This window comes from Onychostruthus taczanowskii, unplaced genomic scaffold, assembly GCF_017590055.1.
Source record: "Onychostruthus taczanowskii isolate IOZ18803 unplaced genomic scaffold, ASM1759005v1 scaffold138, whole genome shotgun sequence".
Lineage (NCBI taxonomy): Eukaryota > Metazoa > Chordata > Aves > Passeriformes > Passeridae > Onychostruthus > Onychostruthus taczanowskii.
The window spans coordinates 742,487-758,354 of record NW_024498551.1 but is presented as its reverse complement, the minus strand read 5'-3'; the positions used below and the strand labels follow the sequence as shown (position 1 = coordinate 758,354).

General features: G+C 57.3%; 1 protein-coding gene across 1 annotated transcript; it reads left to right on the top strand.

Moving 5' to 3' along the window:
* The first annotated feature begins 796 nt into the window (after positions 1–796).
* Positions 797–14,682, top strand: IQGAP3 (IQ motif containing GTPase activating protein 3). The gene is made up of 37 exons (XM_041397293.1): positions 797–901; positions 1,235–1,391; positions 1,670–1,747; positions 1,925–2,001; positions 2,140–2,207; positions 2,468–2,581; positions 2,980–3,158; positions 3,433–3,520; positions 3,786–3,949; positions 4,134–4,221; positions 4,366–4,529; positions 4,688–4,848; positions 5,097–5,221; positions 5,395–5,561; positions 5,742–5,832; positions 5,912–6,079; positions 6,615–6,757; positions 6,833–7,003; positions 7,284–7,367; positions 7,858–7,929; positions 8,482–8,551; positions 8,932–9,140; positions 9,333–9,485; positions 9,578–9,741; positions 9,885–10,109; positions 10,194–10,334; positions 10,795–10,879; positions 11,159–11,391; positions 11,480–11,612; positions 11,893–11,995; positions 12,141–12,285; positions 12,436–12,523; positions 13,134–13,346; positions 13,455–13,621; positions 13,778–13,879; positions 14,230–14,338; positions 14,569–14,682. The coding sequence occupies exons 1-37, from the start codon at positions 837–839 to the stop codon at positions 14,680–14,682; spliced, it is 4,878 nt and encodes a 1,625-aa protein (XP_041253227.1). The 5' UTR covers positions 797–836.
* Positions 14,683–15,868: the final 1,186 nt, after the last annotated feature.

Sequence of the window (15,868 nt, the reverse complement as noted above, 5' to 3'; positions counted from 1 at the left end):
GGGCGGAGCCACCGGAGCCACCGCGGCCATGGAGGGAGCGGGGCCGGGGCGCTGTGAGTGACCGGCACCGGCACCGGGGGCTGTGGGCACGGCTGGGGGGCAGAAGGGTGAAGGGAGCAGGAATCTCCGGGGTGCAGCGGGCCGGGAGGGGGACAAGTCTGGGGTGCAGCGAGCTGGGGGAGGACAGGTAACGCTGGGGGGACAGGGGGTGTGAGGGGACAGGTAAGGCTGGGGGGACAGGGGGTGTGAGGGGACAGGTAAGGCAAGGGCCTGTGGGGACAGGTGTGGGGTGCACAGCAGGACAGGGACTCTGGGTGTGCAGAGGGATGGGGGAGCGGTCAGATTTAGGGATGCAGGGGGTGGAGGGGGAGCAGGCAGTCTGCATGTGGGTAGAGGGATGGTGGTGGCAAGGTGCCAATCCCATGGGGACAAACTGGGGAAGACATATTTTGAGGAATGGTTTGCTGGGAGGTGTGCTGTGTGCCTCCAGCACGAGCAGCAGTGTAAAAGGACCCCAAACCTGTGGCTGTGTTCCCCACCTCCTCCCCGGATGCTTGATCTGTGCCCTTCCCCACTCCAGTGCCAGCTCTGATGGCCGTTATTTGGAAAAAAGGGAAATTGGAAACTTTCCTCTTGCTGCCAGAAGGGCTGGGCTGGTGGCATGACGTTGGTGCCACTCCCACGAGGGCTGTGGGAGGCTACTGCACCCAAAGCCTGGCTCCCTTTCCCAAATCTTAGTTTCAGTGGCCATGGGGGGCTTCAAAAAACCTCCCTGAGCAGGGGGCTCTGACGGGAGGCCCCCTTTCTGCCCAGGTGAGCGCCCGACTGCCGACGAGATGGACGAACAGAGGAGGCAGAACGTTGCCTACCAGTACCTGTGTCACCTGGAGGAAGCCAAGCGGTGGGGCTGCACTTGGGGAGATCCTCGAGCTCAGATTTGAGGGGAAAAGGGGTGTTAAGGGGAGGGACAGGGGAAGTGGGTGGGGAGTGGCTATAGTGCTGCAGAATGCTGCTGTGGCTTTATGGCTCCTCAAAGCTGGCTGGGGGGTTGTGTTTTTTGTGGGGGGACACTCAGCCCTGCACCCAAACTGAAAACCACCCAGCAGCAATGCCTGAGGGCTGAGCTCCCCTGCCAGGGAGGATTTATTGGAATGGGGCTGGGGGTGGGGGGGGAGATGTCCTTTGGATGCTTTTCTCTGGGGGTCTGTGACATGCTCTGTCCCTGCCCTGCCAGCTGGATGGAGGCCTGTCTGGGTGAGGGGCTGCCGCCGCCCACGGAGCTGGAGGAGACCCTGCGCAATGGGGTTCTCCTGGCCAAGCTGGGCCACTGCTTTGCCCCTGCCATTGTCCCCCTGAAGAAGATCTACGACCCTGAACAGACACGGTACAAGGTAAGGCTGTGGCACCAGAGGGAAGCTGTAATACCCTTTAGGGTGTAGCCCCCAAACCTTCCCTTGCTGGTGAGTGCAGAGTGAGGAGGGACTTGGTGACAGCAGTCACTGAGGGACTGTTCTGTAGCAGGTGGCTGCAGTGGGGTCCCTGAGCTGGGGATCACAGGCATTGCCTCTGTCTTTGACCTCCTGCCTTGGCTGGGTTGCTCTGGGGGCAAGGGGGACCCCAGGGATGGGAGAAAGTGGGGTTCAGCCTGACCTCAGCTCCTCTCTTCCAGACAGCTGGGCTTCACTTTCGGCACACGGACAACATCAACTACTGGCGTGATGCCATGAGCCACGTGGGGCTTCCCTCGGTAACACCTCCTCTCTGCTTTCCCCAGCCAAGGGACACACTGGCCTTTGCCTTGTGGCAGTACTGGGGTGCTGGTATGGCAGGGGGGCTTTGTCTTTGCCCCCCCCTCTTTGACACCAGCGACCCTAGGGACCGTCTCAATGCCATTGCCCCTGATGTGTCTCTGTCTTGGTGGCAGATCTTCCACCCAGAGACCACTGACATCTACGACAAGAAGAACATGCCCCGGGTGGTCTACTGCATCCATGCACTCAGGTGGGTGCCCTGTCCCAGCTCTCATGGAATGTGTTCATGCTCATGAGCCCTTTGGTGGTGTCACCCATCAGCCTCGGGTGACACAGAAGCGTCAGGAGGGAGAAGCAGGTGATGTCACCATGTGGGTTTGTATTTCAGCTTCTACCTCTTCAAGCTGGGGCTGGCTCCTCCGATCCAGGACTTGTATGGGAAAGTGAACTTCACAGGTATGTGCAGCGAGACCTGGGCTGGACTTGCCAAGGGGGGTTTGCCACCGATGCTCTGGGGTCCCGTGGCATGAGGAGTGTGCAGAGTGAAAGTCTTGGATGCATTTTGCCAAAGCTGCCTCAGGGATGCTCACCCCAGTGTGGGGGTTTTTTGCACCCCTCTTGGTGTGGCAGGGGAGTGGGAGCTCTGCTGGCTGCCCCTGCTCCAATACTGGGCTATGGGGCTGGTGCTGAGCAGTGCTGCCTCTGCTCTGCTCCAGAGGAGGAGATCAACAACATGAAGCGGGAGCTGGAGAAGTATGGGCTGCAGCTGCCTGCCTTCAGCAAGATTGGAGGCATTTTGGCCAACGAGCTCTCAGTGGATGAAGCAGCAGGTGATGGGTGCCTGGTGGGGAGCAGGGCTGGGTGTCAGCCCTTAGCAGGATCTTGGCTCAGCTGCTGAATGCCAAATTTGGAGCCAGCAAGCTGGGAGAGGGTGCTCCTGGGAGGTGATGGTGGCCTGGGATGCAGTGGGAGGCACCTGGTTGTTCTTTTTCAGCCCAGCACAAGGCTGCAGGTGCTGGCGCAGCCATTGCTAGGCAGCAGCAGCCTGGGTTCTGCATTCCCTGGGCTTGCTGTGAGACCTCCCAGGTGCTGGGAACTGCAGCTGGCCTTCTGAACAGGGCGGGTTCCTGCCTGTGGAATGTCTTGTCCCACTGCATGCAGAGATACAGTAGATGGTCTATCCTGCCCCTCCATGTCCCATCTCACCCCCTCCCTGCCTCACCCCCAGTCCACGCTGCGGTGCTGGCCATCAACAAGGCGGTGGAGCGGGGCGTGGTGGCGCAGACGATGGAGACCCTGCAGAACCCCCACGCCGTGCTGGTGGGACTGCGCCAGGAGCTGGCAGGTGCCTACCAGGAGGTGCTGCACCAGGCCAAGCTGGAGAAGGGCAGCAATGCTAGAAACAGGGTGAGCAATGCACCACAGGGTGCTCTGGGGTGGCTGGGAGAGGAGCAGCCCCTTTGCTGATGGGCAGGTGGAGGGGGTCCCTTGGCCAGAGACCTACAGGGCTTGCTGGCTGAAATATGGCCTGGGAGCCCTTGTGCTGAGCAGAAGATGGGGAGATGATTCCTCTCTGGGGGCTAGTTCACCCAGAAATGAGCCCAGGCATCTGCAGGGGACCCCACTGTGCATGGTGGGGTGGGCTTGGGCAGAAAGCTCAAGCTGGGGAGTCCCTGTCCAGTACCCACAGGTGATCCCCGAAGGAGAGGACGTCTACGACTGGTGTCTGACCCAGGCTGAAATCCAAGGGAACATCAACAAAGTGAATGGTGAGCAAAGCTGGGCCTTCCCTCTGGGGGTTCTCCAGGGCTCATGGTGGCACCATGGTAGCCCTGGGCATGGGGAGAGTGGTGGGCAGAGCAGAAAGAAGCTGCTCTGGCCAGCCTCAGACCTAATGGGAAGAAGGGCTGGGTGTGCATTTCCAAGGAGAAATTAAAGTGATGGGTATGCAGGCTTTAGCCATAGCTGCCTTTCCTCCCTGGAGCTGTGGGATGATTTACCTGCTCACCTCTGGGGTGAACTGGCCTCTTGTAGTGCGTGGGGCTCTGGAAGAGGTGGACAATGCCCTGGAGAGACAGGATGTGCTGGCACTGCACTGTGCACTGCAGAACCCCAGCCTGGCCCTGCGCTGCATCCAGCGTGACAACCTCGAGCTCTACTTGGAGCAGCTCAGCACGGACCGGGAGGAGAAGGCACTGGTAGGGGCTGGCAGGAGCCTGGGGTGCTGGTGCTGGTGCTGGGGAGCAGCCCATGGTCCCCAGGAAGAGGGAGGTCCTGTGGGCTGGGAGTCCCCAGCTTTCTGCCAGGGGTCTGAGCATGGCTGCTCTGTCAGCACAAGCGGGGTGAGCTGTGAGAGCTGACACCCCTCTCTGCCTGTTGCAGGAACTGGGCTACCTGGAGCTGCTGGAGCAGGAGGAGCTGCAGGCAGGGATCCTCACAGCGAACCGGAGGGACGAGAAGGAGCGAGCCAGTGAGTGCCTGGGTGAACTTTTATTGCAGGTTCTGCTGCCCAGTGCATCCCAGGAGCTGGTGGGCCTGCTGGCAGCCTAGTCCTGAGACAGGGCACAGCCACCTCTTGTAGGCCCCCTGTGCCAGCCCCCTGTCTGTCCCTCAGTGCTGCAGGCTGTCAGCCGGATCAACGCTGCTGTCCGCCAAGGGGTGCCAGCCAAAACCTTGGAAGCTCTGATGGACCCTGCAGCCCAGCTGCCTGATGTGCATGCCCCTGCTGCCCCCCTGTACCAGCACCAGCTGGCCCTGCTGCAGAGCCAGCACCCACGGGTGAGAGACCCCAGGGATGGGCCATGGGTGCCCTTGACAGTGGGTGGGGTGGTCCCTCTGCTGGGACTGGGGTGCTTCCTTTGCTGCTGCTCCCCCGGGGAAGCTGGGCCTGGAGGAGGAGGTTATGGGGGTTCATTGTCTCTGCCTGCCCTGCGCAGGGCGAGTTGGCACAGGAGGAGTTGTTTGTGGCTGTGGAGATGCTCTCAGCTGTGGCAGTGGTTAACCAAGCCCTGGATGCCAGGAACCCCAGCAGGTTCTGGAGCAGCCTGGTCAGCCCTGCCCTGGGCCTCTCAGGAGCTGAGGATGCAAATGCACAGCGGTGAGTTGGATTCTGTGTTAGGGGTTGGTATGAAGAAATCTCATGGAAAATCTCTACCCCTCTGGTAGGGGGCCTGGGCTTTTTGTGGGCTTGTTCCAGCAGCCTCCCTGTCCTGTGCCTTGCCTCTCCCCTCTGAAGAGCTGGGCAGCTGGCTCTGGCAGGTGCCCTCCTGCTCAGAATGCACCAAACCCTCCTTGGAATGCACTGAGCCCTGCTTGGAATGCTTCAGCCTTGTGTTTCTCCTGCAGGTACTTTGATGACTTGTTGCAGCTGAAAGGCCAGTTGAGGAAAGCAGGAGCCGAGTTCCTGAGCTGGAATGACATTCAGGACAGCATCAACAACACCAATTCATCAGTGCAGAATGAAAACGACCGTGAGTGCCCGCACGAGCTTTGGGCATGCAGGGGGTCGCAGATATCCTGGGAGGGAGGTTGCACTGGGATTCCAGCCCCAATAAGACACCGGAGAATCTCACACCACCCTAGGCTGTGACTCCCCTGGAGACTGGGGGGGTTGAAAGGTATGTCCTCCCTTCCCTCCCCGCAGGAGTCCGTGCGCTCCGGCTGCTCCACGAGGCGCTGCTGCAGGAGGACCCTGAGGAGACGCTGGCGGCGCTGCTGCTGCTGCCTGGAGATGCCCTGCCCGACATCGCCCCTCCCTGCGCCCCGCACTACCACCGTGTCCTGTCCCGGGCACGGAGGCACAAAGTCCAGGTGGGGTGGGGGTCGTCAGCTGTTGAGAGCCTCCTTTGCAGCATGGTATCCCCCCTGGATGCAGGGTACCCTGCCTTGGTCACAAGAATGTGAAGTATTCCCCCTCCCCACCCTAGCAATGCAGCAGGTGCTCAAAGGGGGCTGCCCAGCTCACTAGAGCCCATCTCCCCCATCTCACAGGCCACGGAGGACAGCGGAGCTGCTCTTTGCTGGGAAGAAATCCAGGAAGGGGTCTGCCAGGCCAACCAGGACACCGTGGCAGCCAGGAGGAGTGAGTGCTCTCCCCACGTGGGTGTTGCTGGAGGTCAGGGAACAAGAAGGGGCTGATGTGAGCCCCTCTGCTCCCGCAGTGGCTCTGGGCATAGCTGCCATCAACCAGGCCATCAAGGAAGGGAAGGCATCACAGACACTGAGGGTGCTGTGCAACCCTGACGTGGCCCTGTGTGGGGTGGTGAATGCCTGTGCTGACGCCTACCAGGAGCAGCTGGCAGCTCTGATGGCCACCAAGAGACCAGCAGGTAAAACCCTGGGGGGGCAAAACCTCCCCCACCCTGGGAGCCTGGGGTGCACCTCTGGCCAGGGTGTTCAGGGGGAGCAGCACTCTCCAGCAGCTCCTGTGGTTGTGTTCGAGGGTCCCCAGGACGAGGGATGTGATGAGAATCTTGACTCCATGTTTCAGAAGGCTGATTTATTATATTATGATATTATGTTATATTAAAATGCTATACTAAAACTATACTAAAAAGAATAGAGAGAAAGGATCCATCAAAAAGCTAGAAAAGAAAGGAACGGAATGAATAATAAAAACCTGTGACTGCTCAGAGAGTTGACACAGCTGGACCATGGTTGGTCATTAAATAGAAGCAATCCACCTGGACCAATCCAAGATGCACCTGTTGGTAAACAACCTCCAGACCACATTCCTCAGCCATCAGAGAGTTATTGTTTACATTTCTTTTCTGAGACTTCTCAGCTAGAATAGGAGAAAAATCCTAGCAAAGGATTTTCATAAAAATATCATGGTGGCAAGCTCCCATCCATCCCGGCACGCAGGCAGCACAAAGCCGTCCTGGATCCGGCACAGGCTGCTGGATGGTGCCGAGTACTACCTGAACCTGCAGACCTTGGAGGGCAGCTGGCAGTGCCCACGCCACGGCAGCTTCAACACCACGCACCTGAGCCGGGAGGAGATCCAGGTACGGGCAGCGTGGGCTGGCTGGGCACCGCTGGCGTGGCTGGGGCTGAGCTGGTGCTGCCTCGTGTCCTTGCAGTCGGTCATCACCCGAGCGACGCTGGCCCGCGAGCGGGAGCGCCTGTGGGCATCCAGGGTGGCCTTGGTGGTGAGGCTGCAGGCGCGGCTCCGCGGCTTCCTCGTCCGCCGGCAGCTCGCGGCACGGCGGCACGTCCTGCGGGAGCAGAGGCCAGCTGCCGTCAGGATCCAGGTGACACAGCCAGCACCCGTCCCTCCTCTCGGCACAGCGACACAGACCGAGGGCAGCCGCTCGCAGCACCTGCTGGCAGGTCCAGGGAGGGCCAGCGCTTGCTGCTCTGTGGTTTTACTGCCAGGACCCCTGAGGTGCTGCAGAGAGCAGTGAGGGGCTTGTTTCCCTCACAGTGGCTGCTTTCCTCTTTCCCCATGCTGTGTTATTCTCTTTCCTCGTGTGCTCCCTGAAAAACCAACGGAGCCACAGTGACCTCACTCAGGTGTCTTCTTGTGCCCAGGCTTGTTGGAGGGGGTACAGGCAGCGCAAAGCTTACCTGGACAGGCTGCACTACCTGAAATCCAACACAGAGGCTGCAATCAAGGTTTGGAAGATTCTTTCTTCAGTCTTTGTTCCCATGTTGGGCATTGTCACTTGCTTGTTCAGCTTGCGAGGGTGGCATGTACCCCTGCCTGGTGCAGAGGAGCTGGGGGATTGTGGCAGCTGGGCCAGGGCAGTGTGTGAGTGGACAGGGGAGAAAAAGCATAGAATAGTAGTGTTACCATGGGCTCACTGAGGCTGGAAAAGCCCTCGAAGATCACTGAGTCCATCTGTTCCCTCAACACTGCCAAGTCCACCACAAACCATGTCCTCAAGTGCCACATCCCTATGGGTGTTAAATCTCTCCTGGGATGGTGAACCCACCACTTTGCTGGGCAGCCTGTGCCAATGCCTGACCACCCCTTCTATGAAGACATTTTCCTTAATATCAACCTAAACCTCCCCTAGAAGTCCTCTTGATTTTTTCACCTCCACCCATTCCCTTTGGCCAAGCAAGTCCTTCCAGAATCCAAATATTTGAACATCTCTCCCAGATCCAGGCAGCTGTGAGGATGTGGCAGGCACGGAGGAAGTACCAGGAGAGGCTGCGCTACTTCAGGCAGAATGTAAGTGATGGGATGGGAGTCAAACAGCTCCTGAGACCGTGTTGGTGGGGGTGTAGGGGGATGATCTGGAGCAGTTGGATCCCTGTCCCCGAGTGCTCTCAGTGCAGCTGGAAGAGCTGATTTATCCTGGCTGGGGGACAGATAGGAAGGAAAGGTACCTGGTGGGCCCGGAAGCCAAACCCTCTGGTTTTGTAAAGTGTGAGGAGAGCAAAACCACTCCAGTTCCATCAAAAACCAACGACTTCAAGATGCCCATTAAGAGGGGATGGAAATATTTTGGGGGAAAAGGGGGAGGGGGGTGTCAGCTGTGGGAAGTGAAGTTGCACCCTGGAGTTGCTGCAGCTTCTGATATACGGTGAGTGGAGGGTAGTGACCACTGAGAAGGGTAGAATCCCAAAATCTCTCCTGCATTGTAGAGACCCTCATCCCAGGCCTTAATACATTCCTGGCAGTGGGACCAGGCAGCGAGGTGCTTGTCCAGCCCTCCTTCACTCCCATAGTGTTAGGGACACTATGGAAAAACATCTCCCACTCCCTTGTTTGTCTTGGCAGATTAAAGCTGTAATTAAAATCCAGGCTTTTGTGCGAGCCAACAAGGCCCGTGGGGATTACAGGATGCTGGGTAAGTGCGTGCCTGCTCATTGCTGCTCTGAAGTGTGATGGCTAATTGGGAAGGGGACTCTGCCTCTTCCCTTGCTGGCCCAGCACAGTGGGGAAGCAGTTATGAGCAGGCTGCTGGTGGCCCCTTGGCAAGGACAGGAGTGACAGAGCCTTGGTGGTCCTTGCTCATCAGCCCTGGGGCTGCCCCTCTGCCCCCAAAAGCTTCCTGGAGGCTGTTGCAGTGTGGCTGTGTGCTGTCCCGTGTCTGGTGCGTTGCAAGAAGATGCTTTTTGGGGAGGAGGATGGGATGTCTGAGTGAATGCTGGGGGTCTGAGGGTCTGCAGTGGGGGTGGCCACTGCAGTGGGGGCAATTATTCATGGCTTTACTGTGCATTGCTGCAGTCCACACCAAGAGTCCACCCCTGGGCATCGTGCGGCGCTTCATCCACCTGCTGGAGCAGAGCCAGCACGACTTCTGGGAGGAGTCAGAGGTGCTGCGACTGCAGGAGGAGGTGGTGAAGAGGATCCGTGCCAGCCGGCAGCTGGAGAGCGACCTGGACCTCATGGACATCAAGATTGGGCTGCTGGTCAAGAACAGGATCACACTGCAGGTAGAGAGAGGGGGAGGACTTGGCTACCTCATGCCGTCCTGCCTTCCATGGCATTGCAGCTTGAATTTGTCTGTGCTTCACTTCTTAAGCATTTGGAGGGCTCAGGGAGCACTGGGGTGCCTCTGGCTCTCCCAGAAACTGGTCAGAATGCCAGAGCCTTAGGCAGACCCCTGTGCTTCTCTCCCACCACAGGAGGTGGTGTCCCACTGCAAGAAGCTGACCAAGAAGAACAAGGAGCAGCTCTCAGAGATGATGTCCGTGGACAAGCAGAAGGGGCTCAAGACGCTCAGCAAGGAGAAGAGGCAGAAGCTGGAGGCCTATCAGCACCTCTTCTACCTGCTGCAGGTGGGGCTGGGGGGCTCTGCTGTGTCCCCACAGCTTGGGGGGCAGTGCAAGGACCTGACCCCTGGCTAGCTTGGTGTCCCTCCTCCCTGCAGACACAGCCAGTGTACTTGGCCAGGCTGATCTTCCAGATGCCCCAGAACAAGTCCACCAAATTCATGGAGTCGGTGATCTTTACGCTTTACAACTACGCTTCCAACCCGCGGGAGGCTTATCTGCTGCTGCAGCTCTTCAGAGTGGCACTGCAGGAGGAGATCAGGTGGGTGTCCTGGGGTGGGAACGGGCCCAGGGAAAGGCTGAACCGCATCAGCTTGGATGCTGTTATCTCTGCTGCCTCCTGCTTGGAGAACACACAAACACTGGTCCAACCCCTCGTCCCACCTGCCCCATCTCTGTCCCCAGGTCCAAGGTGGACCATGTTCATGACATCCTGACGGGCAATGCCACGGTGATCCGCCTGGTGGTCAGCTTCTACCGCAACGTGCGTGGGCAGAACGCCCTGCGGCACATCCTGGCTGGCCCCGTGCAGGAGGTGCTGCAGGACAAGACCCTCAGCATCCACACGGACCCCGTGGACATCTACAAGGCGTGGATCAACCAGACTGAGTCACAGAGTGGGCACAGAAGGTCAGACCCTGGGTAAGAAGGCTTGGCTCGGCCACAGGGTGATGGGCATTGGGATGGTGATGGGGTCCTGTGCTCCCTTCACAGCAAGCTGCCCTATGAGGTCAGCCCTGAGCAGGCTCTCAGCCACCCCGAGGTCCAGAGGAGGCTGGACATTTCTATCCGCAATCTCCTGGCAGTAACAGACAAGTTTGTCTCTGCCATCACCTCCTCTGTGGACAAGATCCCGTGAGTATCCCCATGGTTTCTGTGCATACTCCAGGAGTGCTCTTGGCTCTAAGGTGTCTCCAGCAAGGCCTTAGAAAGGAGGTTGGGTTATGGGGAGCTTCCTGGCCCCTTTGCTGCTGCAGGACTGAGTTACTGCACTGTCAGCAAGGGGAACCCCAAATATCAGCAGTGCCTCATGGGCTGGCTTGTTTTTCTGCTTCATTCCTTGGCAGTTTACTGCTGACATTGAGATGGATGCCAGCTTTGTGGTCATCTCAGAGGATGAAGGCCTCCTCCAGAGATGCCTGGGCTGGCAGCAGGGTGGGAGAGGGAGCAGTGGGGTGCTGTAGCTGCCAGTCCTACCTGTGAGCTTCTCCAGCACCCCAGGGCTGGGGGCTTGCTGCTTCTTGGATGATGGGTATAGCACTGGGTCATCAGGGTGGACCCACATGCTGATGGTCCTCTCCCTACCTCTCCTCAGCTATGGGATGCGCTACATGGCCAAAATCCTGAGGATGTCCTTGGTTGAGAAATTCCCCAAGGCCCCAGCAGAGGAGGTTGATAAGGTACCGTGGGGCTGGGGCACCTGCACGGTTTGGTGAGGTTCAGCTGTGTCTGTACATGAAGGGCCACAAAAGGTCAGGTCCTCTCGACTTAAAAACACCTCCAAGTCAACATTTTCCTTGAGCCACTAAGGAAATGCCAAGAGTGGGATCTTCCCCTGCACTGCCATCTCTTCCAGGAGGGTCCTCCCATGCAGAGCAAGGATGAAACATCCTCCCCTGCTGAGGTGTCACCTCCTTGGGCCCTAACCCAACTGCTCCCCAGCCTGTCTCATGTCCTAGATCGTGGGGAACCTGCTCTACTACCGCTTCATGAACCCGGCAGTGGTGGCCCCTGATGGCTTTGACATCGTGGACATGTCTGCCGGGGTGGCCCTGCGCCCCGAGCAGCGCCGCAGCCTGGGCTCCATCGCCAAGGTGCTGCAGCACGCCGCCGCCCGCAAGGCCTTCCAGGGGGACAGTGCCCACCTCTGCGGGCTCAACCAGTACCTGGAGCACACCCACAGCAAGTTCAGGTGGGCCCCAGCATGGTGATGGCGTGGGAGGGTGGCTTAGGAGCCCGTGGCAGGGGTTTGGGGTGACCAAAGGGGTCCCTCCCTGCAGGAGGTTCATCTCTGCTGCCTGCTGCGTCCCTGAGCCTGAGGAGAGGTTTGACATGGATGAGTACTCAGAGATGGTGGCAGTGGCCAAACCAGTCATCTACATCACCGTGGGGGAGCTCATCAACACGCACAAGGTCAGGGCACAAAGCTCATGGCAAGCTCTGTTTCCTCTGCTCCCAACCCCTGGGCTTTCTGCTGAGTTTCCTCCCATTCTTCTGTATTCCACCCCGGCACAACTTCCCTCTTCCTGACCCTTTTTTTCTCTTCTAAGCAAGGAAATAACCTAGATTCTGCAGGTTTGTCCTTTTGCAAACCTCATATCTTCTCCATCCCCTCTTGGGTGTGAAGGGTGGCTCTCCCTCACTCTCCATTTGCATCCCCCTTTGCCACTGATTCATCCCTTGCACTGTCCAGCTCCTGCTCGAGCACCAGGACTCCATCACAGCACACCACAGTGACCCCCTGCACGAGCTCCTGGAGGATCTTGATGAGCTTCCTACAGTCCAGTCCCTGGTTGGTAGGTTGGATTCTGGGAGCCGATGGGAGCAGGGTGGACGTGGCCACACTTTCCTTGCACAAAGCTTGAGCTGGATTGCTTTGGGCACGGGAAGCCAGCTCTCTAGAGCCCAACACAGCTAGCAGGGCTCTCTGTGCCCTCACAGGGGAGAGTGTTGCCAGCCTGGGAGACAGTGATGCTGAGCAGGTGCTCTCCCAGCTCAGCAGAACAGAGATCTCCCTCACCCTCACCAACAAGCTGGTGCCAGTGGCCAGCAGCGAGGAGAGTGACACGAGGAGCCTGCTGCTGAGGTGAGGATGGGCTCTGTGGGCAGCAGGAGGGTTCTGGGGGTGTTGGAAGGGTACTGGGGGCTGGGATGCTCAGGGTGGGCAAGAAACCTGAATATTGTGTGGAGGGTGATGGTCTGGAGCAGATGCCTGACATCTCCCTCTGGTCTCTAGCACCAAGCAGATGCTGGTGGATTTGATCCAGTGCCAACCAGGAGATTCCCTCCCAGAAATCCTGTGGACACCAGCCTCAGAGCATGAGGTGAGGTGTGTGAGGCTGCTAGGGATGAACTGAAAATCCTTGTGGGCAAACGGCAAAAAAGTTCTCAGCAAAAAGCTGCCCTGCTCGTCTCAGAGGTTTGGCCACTGCTCTTGTGGTCCAGCAGTGCCTGGACTCTGGTTTCAGAAAAGTCACCTGTTCTGGGCCAGGAGGGACCCACATCAAAGTGTGGTGAAGGAGTTCTGTAGTAAATTCAAGGCGACCCCCGTGGCAGGGAGAAATGACGCATCTGACTCCATTGTATCAGAAGGCTAATTAATTACTTTATTATACTATATTAGACTATATTACACTACATCTAAACTGAAACTGCACCAACACTCAACTGCACAAAATCTTGTGACTGTCTGCTGACCGACCATCAGGACACAGTTTTCAGAGTTTGGTCAAGAAAACAAAGCACTATCACTCTGGGTAAACAATCTCCATATTGCATTCCACTTTGGCACAACACAGGTGCAGCAAATGAGATAAGAATTGTTTTTATCATTCTTTTCTCCGCTTCTGTCAGGTTCAGAGAACGTGAATCCTACAGAGTTCGGTTGCTCCATCTCTGTATCCCATTCCAGCTGTGTTCCCTTCTCGTCCCCAGGAAGCTGCCCATGAGCACCTGGTGTGCCAGCGAGCTCTGCGGGATGCCCAGCCCTCTGCCCAGCTGAGGCGCCACCCCTCCCTGGCTGCCAACAGCCAGCTCTCCATGGAGGAGAAGAAGCGCAAGGTCATCCGCAACCTGCGGCGCTTGGAGAGCCTGGGGCTGCTGGACTCTGCCAACCAGTACCAGCAGCTCATTGATGAGCTGGCCAAGGTGTGCTGGGGGATGTGAGCTGGGGATCACCCCAAACCCCCAGAGGTCCTGCTCTGGTGAAGCTCCTCGTGACACGTGTTGGTTTTCTGGCACTGCTGTTTCCTCCAGGACATCCGGAACCAGCGGCGCCACCGGCAGCAGCGCCGCAGGGAGCTCCTGAAGCTGAGGCACACCCTGGAGGGCCTCGATGCCAAGACTCTGTTTTATGAGGAGCAAATTGATTATTACAACCAGTACATCAAGACCTGCCTTGACAACTTGGCAGCCAGCAACAAGTGCGGTTCCTTACCAAAAATCAGTAATTTTTTAAAAAAAACACGTTATTTGCTTTCATTGCTCTCTGGTTGTTGTGAGTCCTGGAGATGTTGGGAATCCAAGGGGTCACAGATGACTGGAGATGAGCTCTCAGAATGTGGTCCCTTCTCTTGCAGGGGCAGTGGGAAGAGCAAGAAGCTGCCATCTCTGCACTACACAGCAGCCCAGCTGTGGGAGAAGGGAGTGCTGCTGGAGATCCAGGACCTGCCACCCAGCCAGTGCGTAACTCTGCTCCAGGGAGGAGCTCCTGCTTGGGGTTATTCAGTGCAGGGCCAGGAGTTGGACTTGATGATCCTTCTGGGTCCCTTCTGACTCAGGATATTCCATGATTCTATGAGAACTTGGGCAGGTAGAGGAAAACAACTGAAGAGGAGGATGCATGTGGGCCACTGTTCTCCTGCCATGTGGGGCAAGTTGTTTTGTGTAGGAGAATGCAGGAAAGTTGGGATTTGCAGTGGGGTTTGGGCTGTGGGTCTGGCTGCTGTGGTGCACTGGGTGGGTGACCTGGTCCTTGGCTGTGTTAAAGCTGTGAAGCCCCTTTTGGTAGTGAGTGGCTCTCTCTTCTCAGACTCAGGAATGTGGTTTTCGACATCATCCCCTGCGAGGAATCAGGCAGGTTCCAGGTGAAAGCCAAGTTCATGGGCATCGACATGGAGCACTTCCAGCTGCACTACCAGGTGGGGAGCCTGTCCTGCAGCTGCTGGGGCTCAGAGAGATGGGGCAGCTGGGTATGTGGGGGCCGGGTGGTGTCCCCACACCTGCAGCTCTCGTGGGGACTTGGAGCCCGTGTGGAGCCCTGCCTTGAGCTGTGCAGCTCCCACTGTGCTGTGTCCCAGCTCCCTGTGCCTGGCTGGGCACCCAGGAGGGCTTCCCTGGCTGGGCACAGTGGCAGTCCCCTCTCCCACAGGACCTGCTGCAGCTGCAGTATGAGGGTGTAGCAGTCATGAAGATGTTCGATAAGGCCAAGGTCAATGTCAACCTGCTCATCTTCCTCCTCAACAAGAAGTTCTTCAAGAAGTAACAGGATCAGGGGTGGGGCTAGAGGGAAGGGGAGCGATGGAAACCTGCCAAAGAGACCTCAGGGCTGGTGGTCCCAGGGCAGGGGAGCTGCTGCTGGCCATGGAGCTTTCCTGCATGGATGCAGTGTGCTTGAGCATCTGCAGCCAGCAGTGCCTGACTGGGGAACACAGGGCCCAGCCCCAGCCCTGGGCACCCCGAGCTTGGTACTGAACCAGTGCCCAACCTCCCTGCAGGAGGATGCAGCTGCCAAAGCTTTCACAGCATGTGTTGCTTTTAAAATCTATTTTATCTGGGTATTTTGGCTGTTTAATTCCTGTGTTGCCAACAGCCAGCTGCCCACTCTGTATTTCTGGACACTACACAGCTTTTACTGATATAATAAAGGTATCTAATTTATCTATATCTATCTATCTATATCTATATGTATTTATATATTTCTTCCTCATACTAAGGCTTGAGAAATGTCAGAATCAGTCTTTTTATGGAGGGGAAGGGAGAGGCCAGAACAGAGAGGCACTAACTGCTTGTGAAGACACCTGTGAGCTCTTCTCTAGTACATTGAGGTGCAACAGAAGAATTTTGATTTTAAAGATGAATTTCACTGCTCTTCAGCCAGTGAAACAAGAGAGAGGCTCAGTGTCACTGCTGTCCTGTGGATGTTTTGAGGGACTGGAGCAGGGACCACATCTCTGGACCACACTGGTGCCTGGCACCTGCTGTGGAACAACCCCACAGCAGCACCTCAGCAGGGATGGTGATGTCTCTGTCCCCTCTTGATTTGCTCTGGTGTTTAATCAGTTTTCAAGTGTGGGACAATGACTCTGTTTGGCCATGGCTGCATTTAAAACACTTTGCCTCCACGTGAGCTCCTCCAGCCCCTTCCATGGGATGGGAAGGGAGCTGCTGGCAGTCCCAACCTCCTCCCACCCCTCTCCTTCAGGCACGGCAGCAGCAGGTCCCAAAGCTGCTCTGCAGAGGAAGTTTTTTTGGGGATTGGAGTAGGAATCTCCCTCGCTGCTCAGTAACTGCCATGGGACCTTGAGGCAGCTCAGGGGTACCTGATCTATTGGCACCTCAGGCTCTGTCTTGTCTTTGGAAAGTGATGTTTGTTTGTGAGGTTTTTATGTGTTTTTTTCTTTCCCTCCTCTCACAGAAATGCCTCAAACTATGCTTTTTTTATCCTCATC